Source organism: Siniperca chuatsi, linkage group LG18 (assembly GCF_020085105.1).
Source record: "Siniperca chuatsi isolate FFG_IHB_CAS linkage group LG18, ASM2008510v1, whole genome shotgun sequence".
NCBI lineage: Eukaryota > Metazoa > Chordata > Actinopteri > Centrarchiformes > Sinipercidae > Siniperca > Siniperca chuatsi.
Genome location: NC_058059.1, coordinates 10,552,946 through 10,578,837, shown reverse-complemented (window position 1 = coordinate 10,578,837; position 25,892 = coordinate 10,552,946). Strand labels below are relative to the sequence as shown.

At 39.8% G+C, this 25,892-nt stretch overlaps 2 protein-coding genes across 6 annotated transcripts in view; both read left to right on the top strand.

Annotated features, from left to right (window-relative positions):
* Positions 1-2,832: 2,832 nt before the first annotated feature.
* LOC122865343 (transmembrane protein 250) lies at positions 2,833-5,060 on the top strand. 2 transcript variants are annotated; one of them, XM_044173635.1, is made up of 2 exons: positions 2,833-3,025; positions 3,602-5,060. In XM_044173635.1, the coding sequence occupies exon 2, from the start codon at positions 3,798-3,800 to the stop codon at positions 4,215-4,217; it is 420 nt and encodes a 139-aa protein (XP_044029570.1). In that variant the 5' UTR covers positions 2,833-3,025; positions 3,602-3,797; the 3' UTR covers positions 4,218-5,060. The 2 variants fall into 2 exon arrangements, with proteins under 2 accessions (XP_044029570.1, XP_044029569.1); XM_044173634.1 differs by having other exon boundaries at positions 2,834-3,054.
* A 2,490-nt stretch (positions 5,061-7,550) lies between these two features.
* LOC122865342 (nucleus accumbens-associated protein 2) overlaps positions 7,551-25,892 on the top strand; it is a 29,995-nt gene continuing 11,653 nt past the window's right edge. The window contains exon 1 of one of the 4 annotated variants that reach the window (XM_044173629.1): positions 7,551-7,972. The gene's annotated coding sequence lies outside the window, so the exon portion shown is untranslated. Of the gene's footprint in view, positions 7,973-24,731; positions 25,427-25,892 lie in introns of those variants that run through there. The other 3 variants (XM_044173632.1, XM_044173633.1, XM_044173630.1) reach the window with 3 other exon arrangements.

The following is a 25,892-nucleotide window of genomic DNA, read 5'->3' as shown; positions in this document are numbered from 1 at the left end:
CTGGTCCCAAATTGCTCTAAAGATCCAAAAATCCAATTCAGAGCAAAGACAGAAAACAGATTCCTGCTGAAAGGAAGTGTGTTAACAAAGGTACTGCCAAATAAGTGTGTGTTGTGTGGCTACAGGTGAACTATTGTTTGGCATATAATTGAATAGTGTTATCACCACGAATAAGCTTTGATGGAATAACACATAAATGGATTTTCAGCTTGTATATTAACTGAATAATATATAGTTGAGGCCTCGGGTCAGTTAGCAGCCATAATTAGTGTTCAGGGTTCCTGTGCCAAATATCCTGATGTAACATTTGTTTAGTGATATTGAAAATGAAGAGTCTTCTCTATTTTCTGAGGCAACAGTTCAGTGCCTTGGTTAAATGTTGTTTGTCACAGTAATGGCAGTGATTATTTATTATTAAATTCACACAGAAGCAATAACATTACATGAGCAAATAAAAGAGAGCATTGAAAGCAGCTCTTCCAATGAATTCAACACATGCGCTGAGATGATCCTGAGCTTTAAAAACTCTTTATCAGAAAACCTTCATGGAGAATACCTCCGAAAAATAAGCCGTTTAGGATCATGGATCATGCAACAATACCGTCGACAACACGATGAATATAGATGGCTGGTAGTGTAAGTGGATTAAGGCTGCAGTCAGTTGCCTCTGGCCAACACACACTTTTTATTACAGCTTTCATGTTGACTGAGATAACAGATGACACTATGCTTTTAATGAGAACAGATGAGATATGATAAACTGATTCAATATAAAGATATCTCCTACACAAATGGGATTCATTCCAGAACACTACGTTGGACATTGAGCGCTCTCTTGTCGACAAAGAAAATACTCTCCATTTTAATAAATACAGATATTATAATTTGAATGGCCAAAGCTGACTTTACTAAACTCAATCATAATGTGAAAGCAAAGTACACAGATTAATATATTCAGCCTCAGTGACAGCTTTATGTATGTTTGATTAAATATTATAAGGTTTGTTTTTCTAATTTTGCATAATATACCTTTAAACTCCCAGTAAAGTGATCCAACACACTATTAACAACTGTAATAAACTTTTTTTTAAACAAAAACCCTGTATTTATTGTGATTTATCGTCACCTGCTGCCATCTGGCTTGCTGACAGATAGCTGAGATGTAATCATTCGGCCAACCCATAAATCTGCCCAATGAAGGTTACTTGATATACAGAGTGAGAGGCTAGGACACATTTAAGTGGCTCGCACACTGAGGATATGCATGTGAACGCACTGTGCAACCTTGTGTGAGGTTTACAGACACATGAATACAAATACACACATGACCTATGCAACGTTTTTTTTACCGAAACTGTTGCAGGTACAGCAAGTCATACGAATTTACTTTGACTGCTAGGTAATGGCAGAAATACTAATTAAAAGATAATGTGATGAACATTTCCACGTATTTGTAATTAATCAGAAAGTGTTTGGCTTTAAATTATTTTCTATATGAACTTAGTGATGTTTTAGTCCATGAATCTTGCGTATTTGTGGTCAAATTTCTCTCACACTGCAACAGTGGCAGAAAGAAACTAAGTACATTTAGACAAGTACTGTATTTAAGCACAGTTTTGAGGTGCTTGTATTTTATTTGTCCCATTTTATGACACTTTACACTTCTACTCCACTACATTTCAGAGGGAAATATTTTACTTTTTACTTTACTACATTTATTCGACTGCTGCATTTGCCAGTTACTTTTCATATTAAGATTTTACATTAAAAAAACATGAGAAGCGTCTACAATACAATGCACTGTTAAAAATTAAAACAGTGGTTGTCTACCTACACTGTGACCGCAGTGTGCAGTTTGGGTCTCTTGTCTCTTGTTTCAGATGTCTTTGAGTTGTTAGCAGTTCCAGCAAAGAGCTGGAACATGGTTTAATTTAAATAACTGTTTTTAGTATAAAGAGGTCAAAGTATCCAAAGTTTTACAAAAAAAAAATCAAAGATGAGAGAAAAGTGGAAAAAAAATATGAAAAGAGATTTGTGTATCAAAACTTTGTTTTTTCTTCTTTCCTCGCTCATCAATCATCTCACGACTCCTCAGATTTATCTGGTGACCTTTTGGAGGGGCCCAACCCCTAGGTTGGAAATCACTGGACAAAACTAGCTGTAACTGTATATAATGTAGTTAAAACAAGCTCCACCTAGAGCAGCTACAACAGTAAAATGCTGCTTACACATTGTTGCATCAGTATTAATAATCTAATAATATCAGATAGAATAAAACATCAGTCACACATGACATTTTACAGCACGAGTACTTTTACTTTTGATACTTTACGTACATTTTACATCTAATACATCTGTACTTTTACTTAAGTGGGATTTTGAATGCATGATGTATTTTACATTGTTGTATTGGTACTTTTAATAAAGTAAAAGCTCTGAATAAGATTCTTCCACCACTGCACTGCATATCCACAACTCTTGTGAGATATTGAGGGGACATAATGATTCATTGCATATTGTTTTTTTAACGCCATTAATTCTGTAGAAAATGAGTCTGTAGACCAAGTGGTTGTGAAATTGACCTTACCTTCCCTTTGTTGTAAGGAAGTAGGGAAAATCACTCATTTTTCAAACGCAGTTTTGAACCATAGCAAAGTCAGATCATCTGACTGTTATTTCCCAATACCCTGTGTGTGACCTACACACACGCATACAATATATAACCCCTGCGTAATGCTTGCTGTACATGCTTAAGTATTTTAAACTGAAATCCAAAGCGAGCATCCTTTCTTGGGGAGCACTTCCCCTTTAACTCTGCAGCTGTCGTCACAGCAGGATGACTCGTATATTTTGCGACAGGACGTACAAGCACCGGCTCGCCTGTCGCTGCCTCATCTCCGCTGGTATTAAACAGTGCATCGTGGGGGAAAAAACTAAATAAATCCCGTGTGTTTATGTTACAGCCAACTGTTTATAATGTGATACAATGTTCCTGTCGTCTGAGAATCAAACACCAGCTTTTTTGGTGAGGAGGAAGACATCGTACTGTTGCATGTAAGATTACCATTGGTTCTGCACGAGCACTTATTTTTTAGACCAGAATAGGGATGAAAGGTCCTTTTTGGACAGAAGATGCTGTGTGCTGGCTATGATGTAGTCATTAAAACATAATAGATAGGTTTAAGCCCATGTCTGAGCTTAAAGCTATCTCTTAAAATGTATCTATAGTTATTGTTTTCAGCTTAAAAAAAATTATGGACAGGCCTGCATTTCTTGCATTAGGTTTGCAACAATGTGTGCATGTGCATTTTGAAAATAACATACAGTAACACGGTGTAGTCCCTCATTTGTCCAGGAATGTTCCATCGTAGAAAACGTTTCAATCGTAGTCATCTGGACACTGTTTTCAGAATCAAGACATTTCGGCTTCCATCCGGAAGTCATTCTCAATTGTGAAAATGGTCTGAGAACTCAGAAATTTAAGCTACTCTGTGTTACTTAAGCCCTGTCCTCAGGGAGGAGTCTACCTGAGTTTCTGCTGTTTACCCGGCCTAGTTTCACCTGAAACTGACCTTACAGTAACAATGTCATTTCTTCACAGAACCTTGCTGCATTCGAAGGAGAAAACCTTGCTGTTGGAGTTCACAGCAGACAGACACTACCAGCAGCTACATCTCATTCCTGGGCTCCTGTAAGAGCCACTTTTTGCACCACACTCAAATGAAGCTAACTGCCTCCACAGAAGCAGCGCTCACCGAATACTCCTGTGCACTGTGCTGGGCTCCAGTAGCCCACCCATGCCTGTGATCCCCATCCCACGGCGGGTGCGCAGCTTCCATGGCCCCCACACCACCTGCATGCACTCGGCCTGTGGGTCGGCGCATGCTTCCAAGCTAGTGCGCACCAAGTACAATAACTTTGACCTCTACCTGCGCTCACGCTGCATGTACAGCTTTCTACGTTTCCTCCTCTACTTTGGCTGCAGTCTGCTGACCTCTCTGCTCTGGGTGGCGCTCTCTGCTCTCTTCTTCCTGCAGTACGTCAGTGTGCGCGTACTCCTGCGGCTGCAGTACAAGCTGTCTGTCATCCTTCTTTTGTTAGGGCACAGGCGCCTGGACTTTGGGGTGCTTAATGACCTGATCATCTACAGCATGCAGATCACCATGTTTCTGGTGGGGGGGCTCGGCTGGTGCTTCATGGTGTTCGTGGACATGTAGCTGCAATATGAGCGACGTAGGAAATGTAGTGTATGATGTGGATGCTTCACACTGTAACTTGAGCATTGTGTGATGTTATGGGACAACATACACCTTTAGCATGTCCTGTAGGACTGCTCTGTTATCGCTTTCAGCTCTAGTCAAAAAGACCCTTTTGACATCAACTCAAAATCTTATTGGTTTAGTTTCAGATATGATAGAATCCAATAAGAATCTGTGTAACATCTATGTGCACAGTCTTTGAAAAATTGTTGGTCCTATATAACTCAGAGGGAACCACCTGGTCGCTTAATATAATAAATGATGCATGAAGTCAGTCTGAACAGGGGAGTTAGAGTTGAATCATCATGTAGGACTCTCAAGGGACCAATAGGGTCAAAATATCTATTTTCATGCCATTTGTAAACCATTTTCACAAATTTTAAAGGGCATCCTGACTACAAACTCATTTGTTTACAATAATGGAAAATGTGAATGTCTATTTTGCACGGATCTGTGACTTAACATATGACTGATGTGCATCACGGCTGTGTGATGCAAGACAGTCATTTGTGCCAAAACACGAGTTGGGCTCCAGACGCAAAAGTGTACCATGATTCCCATGTTGAGATAATTTAGATAATGTTGTGTGTATAAAAAAATAAATAAATACATAAAAACACAATATCATGTACATGTGCCACAGAGACTAAGCTGATAGAGAGTAACTTATGGTGGATAAAGTGACCAAAAAACAAGTGAAGTCGTCAACAGTGTGTGTGTGTGTGTCTCATCAACATCAACTTTTTTTGTAAAGTTATTAAATAAATTTTCTGTTGATGAAATGTTTTCTGCTTTAAAACACTTGGCCAAGTGGATGTGTTTACTGTGTTGAGTAACACCCATGATGACATGCCTCGAGCTGTGTCATAAGAGTGTGTGACAGTTCAAATTGACAACGTCGTCAGGTCAAGTGTTCCATCAGTCGCCCTTCACATTGTTTCAGAGCTGCTTTGACTGACTTCTCTGTTTAGCTTCCTCCAGCACGCAAACACCAGCCACAACTAGACCCCACTGTTTCTGCCAAGCATAACAATGGAAATGGCTGTGTCCCAATCACCTTATATAGCCTCATTTCCACATGGCATGAAGTAAGCTTACGGGATCTAACAAGGGCACAACAGATTGAAGCACTGAAATAAGCTTTTTACGCTTAACCTGGTATAACTGTGAGGATTTGAATTCTGCATGTGTGCTGTCATGCACAAGCATCAGCTTAGACTTCCATGTTTATCATCAGCTAGTGCAGGAAACCAAGCAAAAGAGGCTGAAAACTACCAGCACACCATGTTTAGATATGAACTTTTGACACAGTGGCCTGACTGAGACATGCTTGAGACTGGTATGGCCTCAGGCAGTAAATGGATAATCGGGGGGCAACAACAAGCTATTGTTCTGAGGATCAACACATCATATGCCTCATACTTTGAGCCAGGCCCAGTTACACCAGAGGAGGACTAGAGAACATGAATTGTCTTGTGATGTCAATATAGTGCAATAGGTAGGCTTTTCATTTCTTCTTTTTTTTGAAAAGCTGAAGCTGTTTGCTTAGAATGACTTGTCATTTATTTTGTCCTGTCCATTGATCAACACTGACGCCTCTTCTGTGTTTGATTACCTTCTTCCAGTCCAGATCTTGAACCCTTGAACGCCAGTGAGCCATAATGAAAAAATCTTTAATTTCCTTATAAACATTAATGAGAATGTAATTATACTAATGGAATAGACCTAAGTACAATGAGATCATTATAAACTCACCACTGAGCACCACAGACACATGATAGTCCCTATAGGAATATTATAGTGGTACCATGCACTTTTTAAATACCAAGAGGTACAATAATGGCATTGTAAACTCTATTAAATTCCATCAGCCCGCTGTTATTACAGGACTAACAGAGTGATTTGATCATGCTACAGATAAATACACTTTATTTGAAATTTGAAGCAAACTGGGTATCACATAGAAGTACTTTCACACACTGAGATGACAGAAGTTGCAAATAAGAAATATGATATAATAAATACAGCTAATTCAGTTATATCATGAAGTGAGGAGATAAACAGCAATGTCAGATGTAATAATACTGAATAGTAGAGCAAATTGGGATATGGCCAACGTGGATGAGCTTGCACAGGTGTAAGTGGGGAGGTGGGAAGTAACTATTTACTAAAGTTTTGATGTCATAAATATAATTACCAGTATATCCATTCATTCAGAATTTATAATTGTTGTCAATTACTTACTTACTTGCAAAACAGATAATGAGATAATAAAGTATGGTGGATTGCTGTAGTTTAACCTGGACCACTTACAACACAAGTGGTTTTACCTAAAAAAAGTAATCACATTAACAACCTGAGAATAAAAATCACTCTTTGCTTGAAAAGCTCACAGCTCATATAAATATGTAAACTTTGTGGAGAGGTCGCGATTTGGCTTAACTTTGTTTTAAAGAGTCGCACAAACGGGGGGGGCACTGACTTACAATATTAAAATACAAGTGAATGTAAGTTTATTTTTTAAAAACAATGCCAGTGAACCCACTAAATAAATAAACAATAAAAAAAAATCAAGTGAACCCCAAAACAATTGAACACTCTTAAAGGGACAGTTCTTAAATTTGCTTTCTTGACATGTAATTAAATATTTTCCATCACTAATGGCTTTTAATACATTTCCCACCACTGGGTATAGGTATGGCTATGAGTATGAAGTGTCCTAATATACTGTGTGGGTGATACCCTGCCATGGATATGTAGGAATAGTGGTGAATCATGAGGAAGAAGTAACATACTACACATATAACATAAAATATATGAAAATGTTAATGTGGGGTAGTGAATAAATGTGAAATATAATGTTGCAGTATATGTAGATTGTCCGTGGTGATCAGAAAGATGTCAAGGAAGAATATCCTGCCACTATACAGCCCTGTAGCAGTGATTTAGTGAGCTGTGGCACTGTGATATTGTATGTCTGCAGTAAAGAAAAGTTGACTTGGGGTCACACCGCCAGCAGTTGGCGCTTATAATTTAGCAGAACAGCACACATGCGCATCATGTAGCCTGAGCTGTCATCACATAAGGACACGTGAGGTAACCACACATGTAAATGTTCTCCAGGAGCACAACAAGGCACCCCTGTTTTACTTGTAGCTCCAAATGTGCCCCCATATGTTGTCTTTTTTTATAACACATTACACACAGCGTTGGTCAGTCGGTGGGTTTGTTTTAATCTACCTACAGTACAGTAGTCTGCACCTTTAAGCCTGCAGGAGTGCACCGAGTTCATGTGTCCATAAAGGCGCACGATATGACCGAACGCTGTTGACCGCGTAGACTACAGTAGGACAGTGTGCCTACAGTAACCTGGCAGGTCCTACCAAAAATGTCTGTGTCTTTAAAAAGAAGTCTTTACCGAGTGGTGCATGATGTCAGGCTGCTTGCAGTCCGTATACTGTTCATGTGAGCGGCGTTCACTTCCTGCAAAGGGACAGAAGCGGGCAGAGAGAGAAAGAGAGAGTGGGATAGAGAAATGGGGGACGAGCGGCCAAGATAGGACTAGAGTGATAGAGTGAGCCAGCGGACGAGGGGAAACCCGGGCCTGCCTTTTTTTTTTTTACACCCCGCAAACTTTATAGGCTATCCGAAGAGAAGACCTGCCACATCTGCGCCAGCTGACAGCCGCAGTTTGTGGAACAGCGACATATCGGGTAAATATATCCCCCTCTGTCTTGGCTTGATGTTTACAGTGGCTGATTTGTATGACGCATAGGTTTTACCATGCATTATTCCCTCGCTTCTCCTCCTTTATAGGCGGCTGCATACCACGGACAATCTGCTGACATTACAGCACGAGAGTTAATGTTGATAAAACTACCAGATAAACTAAGTTAGGCTCTTAAACTTTCGTGGAGCAATATCACGAAATGTAAAAGATTTTTACGCGGAGGATGGTGGGTGATTCCTGCAGAAGTGTACCACGCGCCACTAGAAGAATTTAATCAGACTGATAATATTTGTAGTTTTTTTTTTTCAACCACCCAAAATTGTAGTGTAATTATAATGTTGGACAGCACTTTTAAACCACAGGAAATAGTATTGTCATTAGTTTCAACCGTATGAGTGGAGAAAGTGGCATGATATTATCGGTCTTGCGTCACGATGAAGTCAGAACAAAAAAAAAAATCTCCACCCATAATGCATTCATTGTAGCGCTATATGTTGCATGATTGCTACAAGGAATACTTTACACAAATATAGGCCTATTGACGTTGCTGGTGTTGTCAACATTATTTCACGTGTAGTAAGGAGTATAATATGATCCAATACTGCTGGCTTCTCAAATCCTCAATCATAAGCATTTTCCTTGCTCAGACAGTTTAAAATATCTACTACAAGAGACATAACACTAAGCTGTCTATAACATTTACATTAATTTACAAAATTACATGGTATAGACTATAAAATGTTTGGGCTGTGAGGATTGTGAACCAACCTTAGATCAATTATTATGTGAAATAAGTGTAGCAAAGTCAGAGTGATTGCAATATTAAGATATAATTTAAAAAGTTAAAAACAAGTTTCACCGATACACTTTACTGTTGCCTGCTGTTGTGTCAGATCTGTCTGTTGTGGCTCTGTTTACCTTACCTGAACCCTGCAGGAGGCACCTGACTGTACATAAGATACCTCCCCCCCTTTCTCCTGTGTGTACATGCAGTGTGTGGCTAGCAGGCATGTAGCTTGTGGCATTTTTCTTCATTTCCTGTCACTTTCCTTCCCTCTCACATGCTCTCATTTGTATTCTCTAGTCAAGCAGAGTGTGTTTTTTCTCAAGATGACTGTGACAAAAAATCCCGAATATTTGCAAGTTCTGGTCTACATCTTATCTTTGTCATGTGGTAACAACCCAGTTACCCAAGTGTGTAACTTACAGTATATCTAGCAGCCTGGTCCCTGACAGGTGTCACACAGGTCGGAGGCTAAAACGACAGCTTAAAGCTTGTCTTCTTTCTAGGGCCATATCAGTGATTTAAGTAGTGAAGTTCACAGCTTGTTTAAAAAAACATCCCTTACCAATTTACAGTTTGAATCCCACTTCAGAGTGTTTGAACATTTTAGTGCCCATCTGTTTCTACTGCTCCTGTGTAAAAAATATCATAGGGGATAACCAGATGTATTGTACTTCCCTTGTGAATAACTAAATCAGTATGTATCCATAGGTGTACCTGCCAGCCCTATAAGGCAACACAAAGACAGCTTTTATCAAGGTAGTTTATGATATTCTTCCCCCCAATATGGAGAAATCGGTTCAGGCTAATGTGGGTTTGTACTGCCAAGTTTCTATCTTCAGAGTTTAACACAACATACATGGAAAATGTGGGACTTTTTTCCCCTTCTCTCTAAACGGAGGCCTTCCAACACCACTCGTCTTTGACTTGGACGTCTGCCAAAGGGTTGTGATGGCTCTCAACAGCTGTATTTGTCTGTGTGTGTGCGTGTTTGCGTGTGTCAGCCAGTGTGTTAGCATGTGTGTGTCTCGCTGTGTCCCGGGATACCCTTCCTCCATAGGCCTCACACTATACAGCATTCCACAAGGGGGCCCAGGGCTGTGTGCAAGTGGGGAGTGTCAAGGAGAGAGAACGACAGCACGGTTTCAGATATAACTGATGTGGATACTGACAGAAAGAGGGAGAAAATGCAAAGACTGTGAGGTTCTTGCCTCATTGAGGGCCTTGCCTCATTTCTTGTTAGGCCCATAAATGAACAAGAGTTGATATTGTCTCAACACATGCAAAGATACACTATAAAATTCTTCTAGATCTATCTAAGAGATACAAGGCAGTCAATCACTTGACTAACATGTCGACATGTTAGTGTTAGTCTCAATCCTTACTGTATTTTGCAATAACACACTAAGAAGAAGAGTAAAACTGCATGCTACGTTTATAACCTGGAGACTGTTTTTTTGTCCTTGCTTCATTTGCTCTGTGTGTGTGTGTGTGTGTGTGTCTGTGTGTGTGTGTGCCCTCATGCTTGGTGCACTTTTGTTTGTACTGTATATGCGTGCATACTCATGTGGGAAGTGTGTTTACATGTGTATGATTTTCCTTTCCTGAGACAGTAGTGAGTCATTGCTGATGGTATGCGATACAGGGCACCAGTCATACATCATATTCTCATGCATCAGTCTGTTTTCTACGTAGCACAGAGCCTGTTCTAGTTAAACCCTGATGGATAAAAAAAACGCTGCTGCTGGTGTGTTCGGGCTTGTTGGTTGCTGTTAATGGAGCTGAAATTCAAACAGTTATGGTTAAGTGGGAAGAAATGTCTTTCTACTGAATGTTAAGCCTGAAATATCCAGCACAGATGTCCATCAAGAAATCACATAATGTCACAGCTGTTAGAAATGTAAATTATATATTTTATTTTACTTTTTAACTACATTTTCTGGACAAATCAGCTGGTCTGTACTCTACACTACTTTACACAGTAGTTTGTAATTGACTGTGTAGGCTTCAAGGTGGTTTTTCTTTGGAAATTATACTTAACTATTTCCAGGTTTGTATGGCATTGGTTCTGTTTAGGCAACATGCATATGTTTCTTCTTGTAGTTTTTCCTCTTGCAGCATTCTTCACAGAACACTTTTAATATACTATTTAATATACCAGAGAGACGGAAAAGAAAATAAGATAGCTTGGTTCCCTTCTTAGTGTGGTGATAGGTCTAGACTTCAATATAAATGCCTGGTAAATCCGTAAATCTGAGATAAAAGGTTTGCAAGATACACAACATTACTCAGTTACCTGTTGAGGAAGAGTATCCACTGAACTCCATGTGTGGGTTTAAAGGGGTATAAATTCTCAAGTCTTGAAATGCAGATGAATAGTAAACAAAGTTGGAGGCCCCAGTGACCTCGCCTTGTCCACATATTTTCTTATTAAAGCCTAAATAAAGTTGGAAGTCACATCAAATCAGATTGACTGCTAAATGGGTGAATTTGGCAGCGGCTGAAACATAAATTTACTTAGATAAACTAAATTACGTCTAAATGACCGATGTTCCACTGGTCTGTCTTTTAACTAATTATACTGTAGCTACCCGGTAGGTCACGTTTTCCACACAAATCAATAGTAAAAATGTTTGGTTAGGAAGGGGGAAAGAATCAAAAAAGAAATATCTTTAGTTGTTAAGTTGTCTTTTGATGATATATGTGTAAGACCTCATTGATACAGTTGGCACCAGAATATTTGCATTTCTCGTGCTGTTTTACCTCTTATGACAATATTAGTTTGCTGCCTACTTCCGTGCAACATTTTTATGCCATGATAGGTGACTGCCAAAGCCACAAAAAAGGGTTGGGCAGTTCCTTGAATTCACTGCTTATTTAATATGTAATGTAGCGGAATGTATTTTCTTGGAATCTGCTACTAGCTTTTGTCAGTCCTACTTTCAGCCTCATTTGAGGAAAACACAGATTCGAGTATAAGATAAAACATAGAGAAATATGTGTGGTTTTAAAATTAATTTCTTATTACCCCAGTGGTTTGTAGTCCACACAGAGATAATTATGTAGCTAATGGATCTAAGTTTCTGATACCATAAAGTACAAATTGTCATTTACTGTGCACAAACACACACACATACAGTTCATTTATGTGCATGCTGAAATACAGAAAAGTGGGAAAATAATAAGGGCGCAAATGAGAGAAAGAGAGGATCAGCAAAACCCATTAGGAATCTTGAAATGCAACTGATTTGGGCTGCTTTGGCCTGCTATGTGCTTTTCAGGAAGCCTTCCAAGAATTCAGACAATGAACAGTAAACATGGCATGTTCCTCAGAACAATTCCACATTAGATCTCAAAGCTCACGTGTCTCTTTTTTTCTCAGAATCGACAGCCCCCACACCACAGTACATTGCAGATAACTGTAGCAGCTAAATTTCATGTTCTCTGTGTATGTACTGTACTCACACTTGACGAGGAGCTCACACAAACTGACAAATGTGCAGAATCTCTCTCTCTATCTCGCTCTCTCACTCTGTCTCAGAGATTTCTGGTAAGTGACATGTTTGGCCGTTGGCATAATGCCTAGCAAGATCACATGGCATGAATGTTGTGCCTGTGTTGTGTGAGTGTGTGTGTGTGTGTGATTATGTATGTCTGTGCATTTGTGCTTGAGTAGAAAAAAAGAGAAGAAAGGGAGCCTGTGCACATTTGATTGTTCCAAGTATTTTCAGCTTGAATAGGAGCACGTAGCCATAGCAGAGAATTACAGAGGGCTGAGAAGTATGACGAGGATGTGTTTCTGATACAGTCATGAGATCACATTCTCAAACAAGATGGAAAATTAGATTTTGCACAATAATACTTCATAGTCAAAGCTATTTTGCTTCATTTGATGGTATTTGTGGCATCAGCACATTAAAAATTCATCAAGGTTATGTAGCCTTATAGAGCTTATTTCACTTTTAATGTAATGTGCATTAGAAGCAATTCTGAAAAGCTTAAATGATTTCCAAGTTGTTCATACTTGTGAAATCATTCTTAGAATTACCTGGTTCGCTGAACTCTGTTTTCAATTTACAGTACATCATGGGTCACAACCGTAAGGTCACTGGCATTCACTTAAGTACCTCTAGAGAAAAATGTATGGGATTAAATCAACTTTTTTTAACCCCCCCCCCGATCTTTGCAAAGGCTTCATTGTAACTGAAGACAGTAGCCTGAAAATGTTTAGAACAATTTTCTCAGATCCTTAGAGTTTCAGTGAGGGGACATTAGATTTACTGTGAAAGTCAAACCTATAATTCGGGGGATGACGCATGCAGACATGCACAAACACACACACACACACACGCATTCACAAACACATAAATAAACCCCACAGAATCATGCAGATATACACACACACACACACTCAGAAGTAGACAGAGAGAGAGAGAGAGAGCACTGTGGATGGCATTTATTCTTGCAGCCCACCTCGATTTTCCATGCTCTTTTGCTGTGTGCTGTACATAATTAAATTGCTACAAACTTCAAGCCTCTCTCAAGACTGCTGCCAGTAAACAAAGCTTGCTAATTAGTGCATAAGGTAATAAATGAGGAAAGCAAATAGGCTGACCCCTTTTCTGTGGCGATGACCTGTCCTGTATGTGCTCTTCATGTCCTAACAGCCTGGCAGAATGTTGGTAGGGGCCAGTGGAAAAAGACAGGAATCTGAGGCGGGTAGTTTTCACTAGAACCCCCCCACCCTTCGCATTTCCACAGCTAACATGCGTTAGCAATTACTGCTAAATCACAGCATTACCTACCTGATGCTTTCATTTTAATTGTGCTCCCTGCAGAAGGTGAAAGCCACATTTATTGGTTTGTAATATATTTAACGGCTAGAAATGTAATTTATTTGTGTTTATTTTGATGGCAACAATTAGCATTATAATCCCTTAATGTACTCTGTTTTTGTAGACTTATTTCTAAATATTAAAGTAATAGGTCGAGGAGGAAATACGCTCATTCGTTTTCTTGCCGAGATTAAGATGAGACGATTAATACCACTGTCACATCTGTCCATGCAATATGTAGCTACAGCCAGGAGACGATTAGCGCTTATAGCATAAAGACACGAAACAGGAAAAACAGCTAGCCTGGCAAAGATTTTAAAAAAAAAGAAAGAAAGAAAGAAATCTGCCTACCAACACCTCTAAAGCTTACTATTTAACGCATTATATCTTGTTTGTTTCATCCATACAAAAAAATGCTCATTTCCTGTCAACCTCACAACGACACCAGTACTCTAGGAAGTCACTGCTCCTAGTCAATAAATAGTCCAACACATAACCCCCTGTAAAAGCACACTTACACTTTATACTTGGGGTTTTGTAAGGATTAAACAAATGAGATACTATGTGTTAATTAGTGAGCTTTAGAGATGCTGGTTGGCAGATTTTTTTTTACCTTTGGACAGAGCCAGGCTAACTGTTTCACCCTGTTTCAAGTTTTTGTTGTAAGATAAGCTAAGCTTCATATTTAACGTATAAGTATGAGAGTGGTATCGATCTTCTCATCTAACTTTCAGCAAGAAAGCAAATAAGTGTATTTCCCAACATAAAAATCACATTTTCATTGATAAAAAGCCCCTTTGTAGCTAATGGAAAAAAAAGTATAGGCCGCATTGCTCCATATTGTCAGTCCATCAGCAATACTGATACATATAGCCCTGCTATCAATTAAAAATTACCTGACAGACACTTAAAGTATTAAAAATGATTGACCTTGATCTATGCTTTTTTTCTTCTCCTCAAGGAAGACTATTATATGACTATTAACTATGATACCTTTGCACTAAGCACTTAAAGTCACACAAGTGAGGATTACAAATGATTAGTTCCTGAAAACACTATAGAAATCTGTGTTATAAATACCCCTGTCTTATACTTGTGTGTGTGTTCATTTAGTGGAACTACCACATGTTTTAGCTACTATGTGAGGGTACTGCCTATTTCCATGCTGTTTACTCAATTCTGACATGAGACAGAGATAAACGTTCACATAGGTCAGCCAGGCTCCTTTTGAGTGTTTTACCAGTGTGACAGGGTTAACCAAGGTGACATGTTATTTGAGCACATGTATGCTAGCTGAGTCTGGTACTGACTGGAAGATTCTTAGGTCACAGTAAAGTGTGTGTGTGGGGGGGATCAGTTGGGGGGGTGTATGCACTCAAAATAAATGTGTATGTACTGCTGTGCACTTGGACAAACCGTCTTTTATGATACATTATAACACTAGACAACATTATGAGTTTTATCATGGGAAATCTTTGCCGCATGTCATGAGACATTCTTTTGATTCACCTACCCTGATCATGACATCAGACAGCATTTTGTTCCCCTACTGTTTTTAGTTTTTTTCCATGCAGGAGAATGAATTAAAGCATTCTGTCTGCTCTAATTGAAAAACGTACATGGGGCACTTAGTCAATGCGGGCACTACTCTCTCTGTATGTCTTTGTGTGGGTGTGTGTTTGTGTATGCCTGTCTGTAGACAGTAGGGCACTGATGCTGAAAGATGTGTCCTCATTTTTGCATTGCACTGGGCTCCTCTGGCGGTCATGTTGGGCTGCTCTGATGTCACACATGTGTCACTGCAGAACATTCAGCTCAGAAACGACAGCGTGGGGTGACCAAAATGGCATGTTTATCCTCTCCATGTCTACGCCCTCTCTATACTTGTGTGTCGCTCTCTTCCTGTCATTCACTCATTTACTCACTGACAGCGCTATATGCATTTGAAACTTTAATATACAATTTGTCCTTCAAGTTTTTTTCTTTTTTTGTCATTATGCCCGCCCCCCCTTCCTGCTAGAATCCAATTTTTTTTAAATGCAGAGAGATACTTCATGAGGGGTAAAAAGTAGCGGTTTTGCTGGGGAGGAATTAAACATTGCTTTCACACTTAAAGGTGCGACAATCCTATCAGAGCACAACCTCATTTTATGTTTTTTAAATTCCTCTCACCTTGCATGTCCCTATTTGATTGACAGTGTTGCTGCATGTATTGCCATTTTTAACATTACAAAACACTGCAAAAGGAAATGCACTTAGACAAGTTCCTATTTGAAGTCCTGAAATGGTCCATAAGGGTTAAATAAGGGTCATGACAAAAGGCATGAAATGGTGTTTAAACTCCAGTCTGTACTGTTGTTTTTCCCAGGAGAGTGAACCAGCGTAAATCAGAAAAGGCTAGAACTTGTAAAGCCCTTTAGGCTGATGTATGGATCTGTGCTTCAGCAGCTACAAGCATAGGAATTTGGTACCAGCCCTTTTAACAATGTCAGCTATACAGGTATTTTCAGATGACTTACATTTTGGTGGTCAAGATGGCTTGGATCGATGAGGCTGTGAAATTGATAAATAATCATTTTTTGCTTAGTTTTTTCATCACTTTCGCTGAGCACTCAGAGAAACCACATTTCAAACAATTTTCTTTTGTTCCTGTTATCGCCTTGAAACTCCCCCAACAAATACAAATTATGCAGTTTGAGGTTTAAATACCCGGAAACTCCTCACCAGTCAGTAGAACAAATGAAGCTCCTTGGATGAGTACTAAAACAGCAAATCCAGCTGGCTTTGACTTCTAGATGACATTTGACCTGGATGACTAAGAATCTTAATAAACAAAGATCACAATGCTCATACATCCACCAACCACATGTGGAGACAAAAGACTGCAACACTTACAAGTGAAAGATATGAGTGGAAGAAGAATGTTAGGTATGATAAACAAATGTTTCTCATTTAGTATTGCCCTTAAAGGCACCCTGTAAAGTTTTTGACCACTAGTAGCAATATGGAGCAATGTTTTTACAAGTGGGTCCCTCTTTTGGGTCTGACGCTATCCACACTCTTGCCGCTGGTTTCACGCTAGTCCACTGATCAACAGCAGGGCCAACCAAGGCAGTGAAGAAGAAGACTGCAAGCTAGCAAACATGGATGTAAACAATTCCAGATTTGAAATTTAAGAATTGTTTTAAAGAAATGCACTCATTGGGTTTATTAGGCCTCAAGGATACACAGAATGTGTAATGGTTATAGTGAGTTACACTGAACGTAAACATAACTTTTGTTCGTTTACAAGAAAACACAACAAGGCACCTTTCAATAGGGCTGGGACAAAAGGGCATTTTGAGTTATTGATAAATCAAGACAAAACCATCAATAAACAGCAACATTTTTGATTATTGTTTTAATACTAAGTCAATCTTTAACAGATCAATTTTAAAATACATTTGGTATGTACAGTAAAAATCTACATATTTTCTCACCCACTCCATTCACTTGGTGTCTATTTTCTGTATAGTATATGTGTGTGCAGGATCACCACTGATATGCTTTCATTTCATGCTGAATCATCCTATTTCTTCCATATTTTACTGTTTTACTGCCTCATGCACCATGAAATCAGATCAGAAATCTGATTCATATTTGGAATAAATGCATAGGAAGTGTCACCACTGATACACATACACTTGCAAACATACAGACCTACTGTGAAATCTAACCTAATTGTAGTCCTTGTTTGACAGTCAGTGACACTCAACAGGCCATCTCATGGCCCCTGTTGTCCCCAGATGAAGGTGATGTTAAGGAAGATAGCAATGAGGTTTTAGGGCCCTGTGCTTTTGAAACAAAGTGCAAGCAACTGCACAAATCCACTGTGTTTTTAGCATACTTGAGTATCAGATGTCTTGTGGCCAGGAGCACTAGCACAGCAGTGACACACCTGCTTTGTAATTGTACTTGCAAGAATAAATTATCATGGTGCTCTAAAGGCAGGCATCAACTATAGCCAATTAGCTCCTTCTTAAACCAGTACACTCCCTGCCATGGCACAATCACAGTTTGGAAATAAGGGAGCACATTCGAGATGCCACAAAAGTGTAAACTGATGCAGAGTCACAAGGCAGGAGTACAACACCCCTACTGTGATGCCAAGGGCAAGTGATGTTTGTTTGAAGTGGAGTTCACGTTTCTGGAGATGGACAATTATCTGTTCACATACACCTAAATTTACACCATGAAAAGGTGTTTTTTTTTTTTTTTTGCTGCTTAATTTTTAAAGTTGCATTACACTGTTGCCAGTTTTTTTAGGCACACCTAGCTAAAACTAATTGAGTCTAGAACAACAGAATTTGCAATAAATCCTCCCTTTATGAAGATAAGATAAGAAAAAAACTACATAACCCTCCCCCTTTTTTCTGGACAATAATTTTCTTACAGTCCCTAACGGTGCAATTAAACTGCAATTAAAGATACTATGCATACTAAAAATGACACCAATATCAGTTTGCTCTTCACTGACTATTTCTTTTCAAGTAATTTCAGGGAAATCCTTGAAATCACCAAACAGGCAAAGGTGGGGAAAAAATCTGCCTGAGCCCATCAAAACTGATACTTTGCTGGCAGAAGATCAGTGTGAGCCAGCATGAATTAAGGTCCTGGGGGTCTAAGGACAGAGGGTGTTGTATGCTGAACAGATTGTAAAGCCCCTTGAGGCAAATTGCGATTTGTGATATTGGGCTATATAAATAAAATTTACTTGACTTGGCCCTTAGGCTCATGGAAAATGTAAAGTTCTGTGTTATATTTTGGACACAAACCAGTCACATGACAGCTGCGAGCTGATGCCAAAAGAGATATCACATGGCAATCATGGTGCAGTATACTGTATCCTTGTGTACACACACAAATGATGCAGCTTAACATACACAAATTCATTCTGCTGATGTCCCCTGAATCATTTCTTGTGTTGGTGGACTCTCTCTTCCCTCCTTTTCTTACTGTGCTGCTTACGTAGCTTCCTTTTTTAAGTTGAAAATTGGGGGAATTTTCGGTCTTGTGTCAGTGTTTGTTCAAAATATCTCAGTCTTGCGTGAGTCCTGGGCCTGAGTTTCCTTGCCACTCTAACGTCACACTTATGTGTTGCTATAAACTGGAACGACCTGCAGGCCCCTGTGGTTCTGCAATATGAGCTTAGTATTACCGAAAAATCCAACTGTCTTTGTCCTTTAACGCTGTTCTCATGTTATACTGTATTCTCTTCCCTTTTCCTCTGTCACATAGCAAAATTTTGTTTCCCAGAAAATGGCAGTCTGGGAAGCCTCTTTGGTGGAGCTGACATTTTGGAGTCAGTAATGTGGAGGTGGAATCTCTTTAGATTAGAACAAAGTGTCAGTTTGTTGATATCACTTGGCTTCGTCTGTTGCCTTGCTCTGAAAAGCAGAGACCAAATGCAACTGTTTGAAATGAAATATATAACACCATATACCAAGTTTTTGCCCATTCTGATCAAGTTTTGAACAGGAATATGATTGGTACAGCCAATCAGGTCTATTTAGCCTATTAATATTCTTTCTTTTTCTTTTTTTTTCAGCATTTTCTTTTGGGCCTCTTTGTATTTTTGTTGTCTTGGCTCCCACAGTTTCTCTCTTCATCCAGAACTCTTTTTGAGCTTTACCTTTATCACTCCTCCTAATTTACCTATTCCTCTCTAACTCTCTTCTCCCTGTTACTGTGCTTTGTCAACTTCTCTCTTGTTCTTTTCTATTTGCATCTTTCACACACACTCCCTCTCTCTGTCCTCTCTCCTATTGTTCCTCTATTCTACTCCTCCTTTTCACCACTCTGTTTAATCTCCCTGCTATGTACCTTTCAATTTTCTCCCTCCTCTGTCTCTATTTCTCTCTCAACTGTACGCCTCAAAGTCATCATGTATGTTCAAGGTTATGTGGGTTGATATGTTTGTGTGTATGCAGCCATCCCAATGTCCTAGTCACTAGAGTTTGGTGTGATGTAGTAGCCGCTGCCACTGTTTGTTTGTTTACCTCCCACAGCCACTTGGAGTTCATTAGCAATGCCTTTGCCTTAGGGGGATCACTCACACTCACGAGCGCACATGCACACACGTACATGCTCTTCCTCAGTCTTTCCCACTGTCTGGTTTTCTCTCACTCACATCACCACGACTACAAGCTAAACTGACAGGTAGCCCACCATTACAGAAGTTTTCTGTCACAACTTTGTGTGAGTTTTGTGTGCAAGAGGTTATCGTTAACTTGCTGCAGTGCTGTCTTCCTCCACAAAGCTGCTGCACATTTACATATGTATATTTGTGTATATGTGAATGCACGTTAGTATTCATCCCTTGTCCCCGCACTAGAAAATGGATGGAGGATGTTGTTGTTCATTTTGCACAAATGACAATTGAAGCTTTGACTGACTTTAGGGGAAATTAATGGTGACTGCTAATTACAGTTGCAGCAGGCTATAATATTGTATGTGATAGGGCTGGGAAATAAACCAAATGTATCAATTTACTGAAATGGTGAATATCTTACCAATCCAAGTCTCAACCTGCAAATTGAATTGTCTGAATTACATTTGATGAAACTGAGGGCTGTCATTTTTGCAAAAAATCAATTGAGAACTAACACGATATTTGTTAGAATAAATTTGAACACAACCCATAGCATATTCTAAACTACCTTGTAGAATTGATGTTGTTAAGTTAATTTACGGTGTATCCGCTGCCTCACTTTTGGCCACTTGGTGTGCCAGAACCAAGCTGTGAATGCAACCCTGACATATTATCACCTTTTAAGTTGATACGTCTAACTTGTTAGCAAGCAGTAGTATTTACACATCCTGCAGATTTGGAGTGACATTAGCATTATGTCATGTTTCTGGCCACATGATGAATGTAAGTCAAATATTAACTATCCTTTTAGCTCTCTTTTTGTCTACACCAACTCCTGAGAAAAATATGTAGCTCTTTAGCAGCTAAATACTGCGCTATGTTTACCAGCTAGCCGCTAACTTTGTGTGTCTGCTTTTTGGTGCTGGGCAGGTTACGGTGGGTTTATCAAATATTGTTTGCTAAACATAGCCAAAGCAATGCTATGAGAGCGGTGAGAGTGAACCACAACAATTAAGTTGCAGGCCGGAAAAACAAAACAATGTGCTAAAAGAAGCTATAAAACAGAGTTGGGTGATAAATCTCTGTGGGTTTGTCACTGCGAGTGACCCCTTTCACATTACACATAGTCATTTGATCCATTGTTATTATAAAAATATTAATTATAGCTGCTTTAAGTGACAAGCTAACAGGTGACTTCAGATGAATTGTCATGGTTACATATAACCAGACATTCAACAAATCAGTCAGTTTACAGTCCAGTCCAAAAGTCCAGAAAACTCTAAGTGGTCATACTGTATTAATCAGGACACACGAATCAGACGTAAGCCTGCACAAAAAAATGTATTATTAGGCACTGGTGTATTAAAAAAATGGTTACATTTAATATTATTGAACTAATTGTGACAAGTTATTATGATACAGGTTTTAGGTCACATTATCCAGCCCTAGTATGTGATTTTAAACGTGACTTTATATTCACACTGTCATTTTTATATTGCCACAGACAGCATTGTGCCATTAGTTAAACCTGAATTTGAGCCTTTTTTTTCTCCTAGTCAGACCACGAGTTACATTATTGGTGCATATTGAGTGAATACAAGTGGAAAGATACCAGACAATATTCAGCCCACAACAAATCATTTCATAGTTGTCTGTTTGTTACATAACTGTGTGAATCATAGGGAGTTTTTTTTTTTTTAAAGAAAAGATGATTTTGATCCCGACTATATGTGCAGACAACTTCACCCAACGGGGTCTATGCACAGAGAATGATGTTGCATTATAAGCAGTGATAAGCAGCCTCTCTCACTCTTTCTCTCTCTCTCTCTCTCTCTCTCTCTCTCTCTCTCTCTCTCTCGACATCCCATAATGATACTCAGACAGACTCAGGCAGACACCCGCTCGGTCCCGATTGGTAGAACTGTTGCCAGGGAGCGTTGCCGTCTCAACGTGGATAGAATCTGTTGTCTGGTACACTTTAGACATGAGAACAACTGCAGGATCTGAATATTTATAACGAGGGGACTGTTCATATTGAGATTGTATAGAGGCAACATAAGTAAAAGGGGAAGGAGCTGTTCCTATTCAGCTCACTTCAAAATTTTCTTTTAGTTTGCTTTTTTTGTAGATGGCTGTACTTTAACTGAGTTATTAATTAATGTTATCACTTATCTGTATTTGTCTTCTTCATATACGCTTAGCTTAGTTAGGTTTTTGTTATCTGCATCTTGAATAAAAGTTAGTGTGACACCAACTTACTGTAACTTCTCGATTGAACTTGAACTTACTATTCTATAAAGTATTAAATGGCAACGGCATGAATCATAATTGTGCATGACTTTTATGGTTTTATGTTACCCTATTGTCATTTGGTAGGTAGCTACAGTATAACTAGTAATTAAATCTGTGTGTGTGTGTACATGTGTGTGTGCCATCTGGCGAATCGTCTCATTTCTTCATATTATTCAAATATGCCTGGACCTGCTGCTACAGTTAATAACACTGTGCGTAGGTATGAATCCTTGATTAAAATGGATGTAACACATTCCAACAAAGCAGACAACAGCAATCAGAACAGCATTCAAATCTCATATCGCAACTCAGAAACTACGCTGGCACACACACACACACACACACATGCTTGACATACAGTGCCAAAAGTCACAGCCGGGTATATAACGATGATTATAAAAACACTCCTTGGTATGCGAGAAACTTTGACATGGAAATGCAAACACAGTAGGAAATGAGGACACAAGCAGCAGAGAGGCATACAAACACGCACACACACATATAATCACTCATTAGGCAAACAAGTTGAGTGTATGCCTTATATTTTTTATCAGGGATGTGCAAAGTCTATATTTAATGCAGGAGGAGGTTGCAATTTCAATGTGAATGTTTGTGTGTATATGTGCGCTTTTATGTGTGTGTGTGTGTGTGTGTGTGTGTGTGTGTGTGTGTGTGTGTGTGTGAGAATGTGTGTGCCTGTGTGCCTGTGCTCTTACCGTCATGATGTACATGTATTTGTTTCATATTCATTCATGCATACATTTACATGAACATGCGACTGTGTGTCTGTGTATATGTGCAGTTTGGCACACTGCCGTCCTGTCTGCCTGACTCAACATATTCTCTGTTCACTCTCCTTTGCTCATTCTCTCCCCCTCCCTCTTCCTCTTTTCCCTCAGTCTCCCTGTCCCCCCCCCTCCTCCCTGCTCTGCCCGGCTGGCACGTACATGCATGTCTGTAGACTCTGTACTGTGCTTGCTGCCGTGGCACGCGCCAACCTCACTGCAATGCAGCCCTGTGTGCATTAATTGGCAGAGAGACAGTGGGTATGTGGTATGCAGGGCGGGAAGGATAGAGAAAAGGGAGAGGGGAGAAGCAAAAGGCGATGTAAGGACACAATAGTTACAATGACTGACGGACGGTCCGATGGACAAGCAGTCTGGCAGGTTCAGAGAGGGACAGACAGACAAACAAACAGAATGTGTATTGCTGAGTGTGCACAGGGAGATTACCTGACTGTGTGTTGGCGTGTGTGTAAGAGAACAGTGGGACAGTGTGTATATGTCTGTTTGCATTAGTGTGTTTGCAGATTTGTGTCTCCTGCATTTGACTGTGCTTTTTTGTGTGTGCTCACTCATGTGTACCTATATGTGCCGTGCAGATATCACACTGCTGGGGCAAAGCTCTCAAAACCAAAGTCTGACTCACTGTATTCAACGCTTTGTGATATCCTTCCTTTCATATTTCCGCTGTGACTGAAGAGTAAAAGTTTGCTCAGTTTAGCGCAACTTTCTCCACTTGAGGTTTCTTTGGCGAAAAATGAAGCGCAATGTGTCTGGATACTTTGGGGACACACTCAGATATAGAAATGATCTGCATTAGCTTTTTATTTATTTTTTTTAAACAGATTGTGTATTGTGAGGTGAGAAGATGGATTTTGAAATCATTTACCGAAATGTTTACCCTCTTCATGTCTCTTCCACCAAAATGCAGCGCAGAGGTCATAGAGCTTCCTCCACTGTGTTTTTGCTCTGACATGCAAGAGTAACACAACATTTACGTGTGTGTGTGTACGCACACTAAAATGCTGCTAAAATACACTTACTCATCTGTCACAGCAATTCTGCATTCTTATCCTCCCCACACACATCTTTCTGGAAGTTATCCTCTCTATTAGCTGTTGTCTTTTATCTTTCCTTCCCTGTCACAGGCTGTGACATCTGGCTCCTGTCCTCCCTTATCCACATCAAGCAACATTTAGGGAGGCATTCCATGTTGCGGTCTAAAAGAAACACCAGAAAACACAGAAATGTCAATTGAATAAGCTGAGCCACTAAAGTGGAGGCATAAATTAATCATTTAATTTATCAATTCATGTACAAATACAAAAAAGTCTTGCGTGAAGACAGAACTTCTCTCCGCTTGTGTGTAGGTGTTTGGCAGAGAGGTCTTTGCATGATTCAGAGAAAATACACAACACTTGCTCAAAAGTAAAACCTCTTTTTTAAGCATTGTCTTCCACAGATTGTAAGAAAATGGGGAATACCTTGAAATGACAGTGTTTTTGATGAACTTTTTTAATTCTACAATTGGAAGGATTAGAGGATTACTGCATCGTGTACATTATAGCTTTCAGTTTACTTTGCTTTACCAAGATGTGACACATTCTCTCCAGACTTGCGTCAAACAGGGATTTCAGAAGTTTCACTATTTGATTTCTAATTAATTAATGGTGGCTATGACCGCTGTAAGCTTTTCTCATTTCTCTTTTGTCTTAGTCATTCTCCTCCTCTTTCTGTTAGACCGTATAGGCATCTGTGTCCAGGGGCAAGTGGCAGAAGTTGCTTCAACCTAATTGTCTTTCTCTACTCGTACTGTCCTCAAATGACTTTCTCTCTGTCTCAACTCTCTCCTCCCTCCCTCCCTCCCTCCTCTGCTTCTCTCTAGCTCTGCCCAGTCTCTGTCTCCGTCTGTAACTGTAGCCTGTGTTTTTCTCTCCCTCCCACTCCCTGCGACGTATAGATACTGCATTGATCAGACACACGCGCGCAGACACATGCACACACACGCACACACTGAGCCTCCCACTCTTTTCATCATTGATTCGCTCTGCTGTGCTCTGCTTTCTTTCTCTCTCCCCATTCTGTATCTCTCTCTCTCTCTCTCTCTCTCTCTCTTTCTCTCTTTCTCTCTACAGCGGCACTTGTTGAATTCAACCCTTGGAGAATAGAGAGAGGGGAGAGAAACAGAGAGAGATAATGACAGGGAGGCAGAGGGAGGCTTTGAGACAGCGCTAGAACAGACAGTGAGCAGAGAGAATGGGGCTTTGGAGGATATAGAGATAGAAGATAGGCTGGGGAAGACAGACAGAGAAAAGTCAGACAGCAGAGAGAATCATCTTTTGAGACGGTGGGAATGACACTTTAAGAGAAAGAGAGCGTTGACCAGACGGAGTACATCAGAGTGCTCTCCTTCCATCTCTAACTACTCCTCTTCTGTCCTGGTCCTGACTGCTGCTGGTGTGTTTGTGTGTGCCAAGGCTCCATGGTGTGTTTTAACCAGAAGACTGGCTTACACAGGTCAGAACTGTCTGGGATAACAGTGAGTGCTTTTTTCTGCATTTGTGCATGTGTGAGAGACTGTTAGAAGAGGAAAGTCGTGTGCTGGTTTCTCCAGGTGAGTGCTTGCGTGCCAGAGTACACAGTAATTTCCTTATGCAGCCTGTACTGTATGTGTAAGCGCGCGCGTGTGTGTGTGTGTGTGTGTGTGTATGTGTGCACACATTTACGTAAGTAAGCCAGAGTGCTTGTCTGTCTGTATGGAGTGCATGAAGTGGGAGAGAGAGCGAGAGAGAGAGCAAGAGAGAGAGAGTGTGTGTAAGAGAGGCGGTGACATTTTTTTTCAGTTTGTATTCCTGGAAACTGTTCTGCAGCATTGCTTAATAATGAAACTAGTGCGTATATGTACGTGTGTATGTGTGTGTTTGTGTGTGTGGGTTGGTGGGGAGAAAAAAAACAATGGCACAAGGTTCAGGGAAGAAAAGAAGGTGCAAATATGCCTGGAGAATGTTCATGAGGAGGAGAAAAGGGAGCTATCTAAGGAAATATGAAATTGTGTGCGTGACATGAGTTGTGCTGTTTTG

Bases quoted from the DNA above. Each gene is read 5' to 3' on its own strand.
- LOC122865343 (XM_044173635.1), top strand. From the start codon at position 3,798: ATGCCTGTGATCCCCATCCCACGGCGGGTGCGCAGCTTCCATGGCCCC.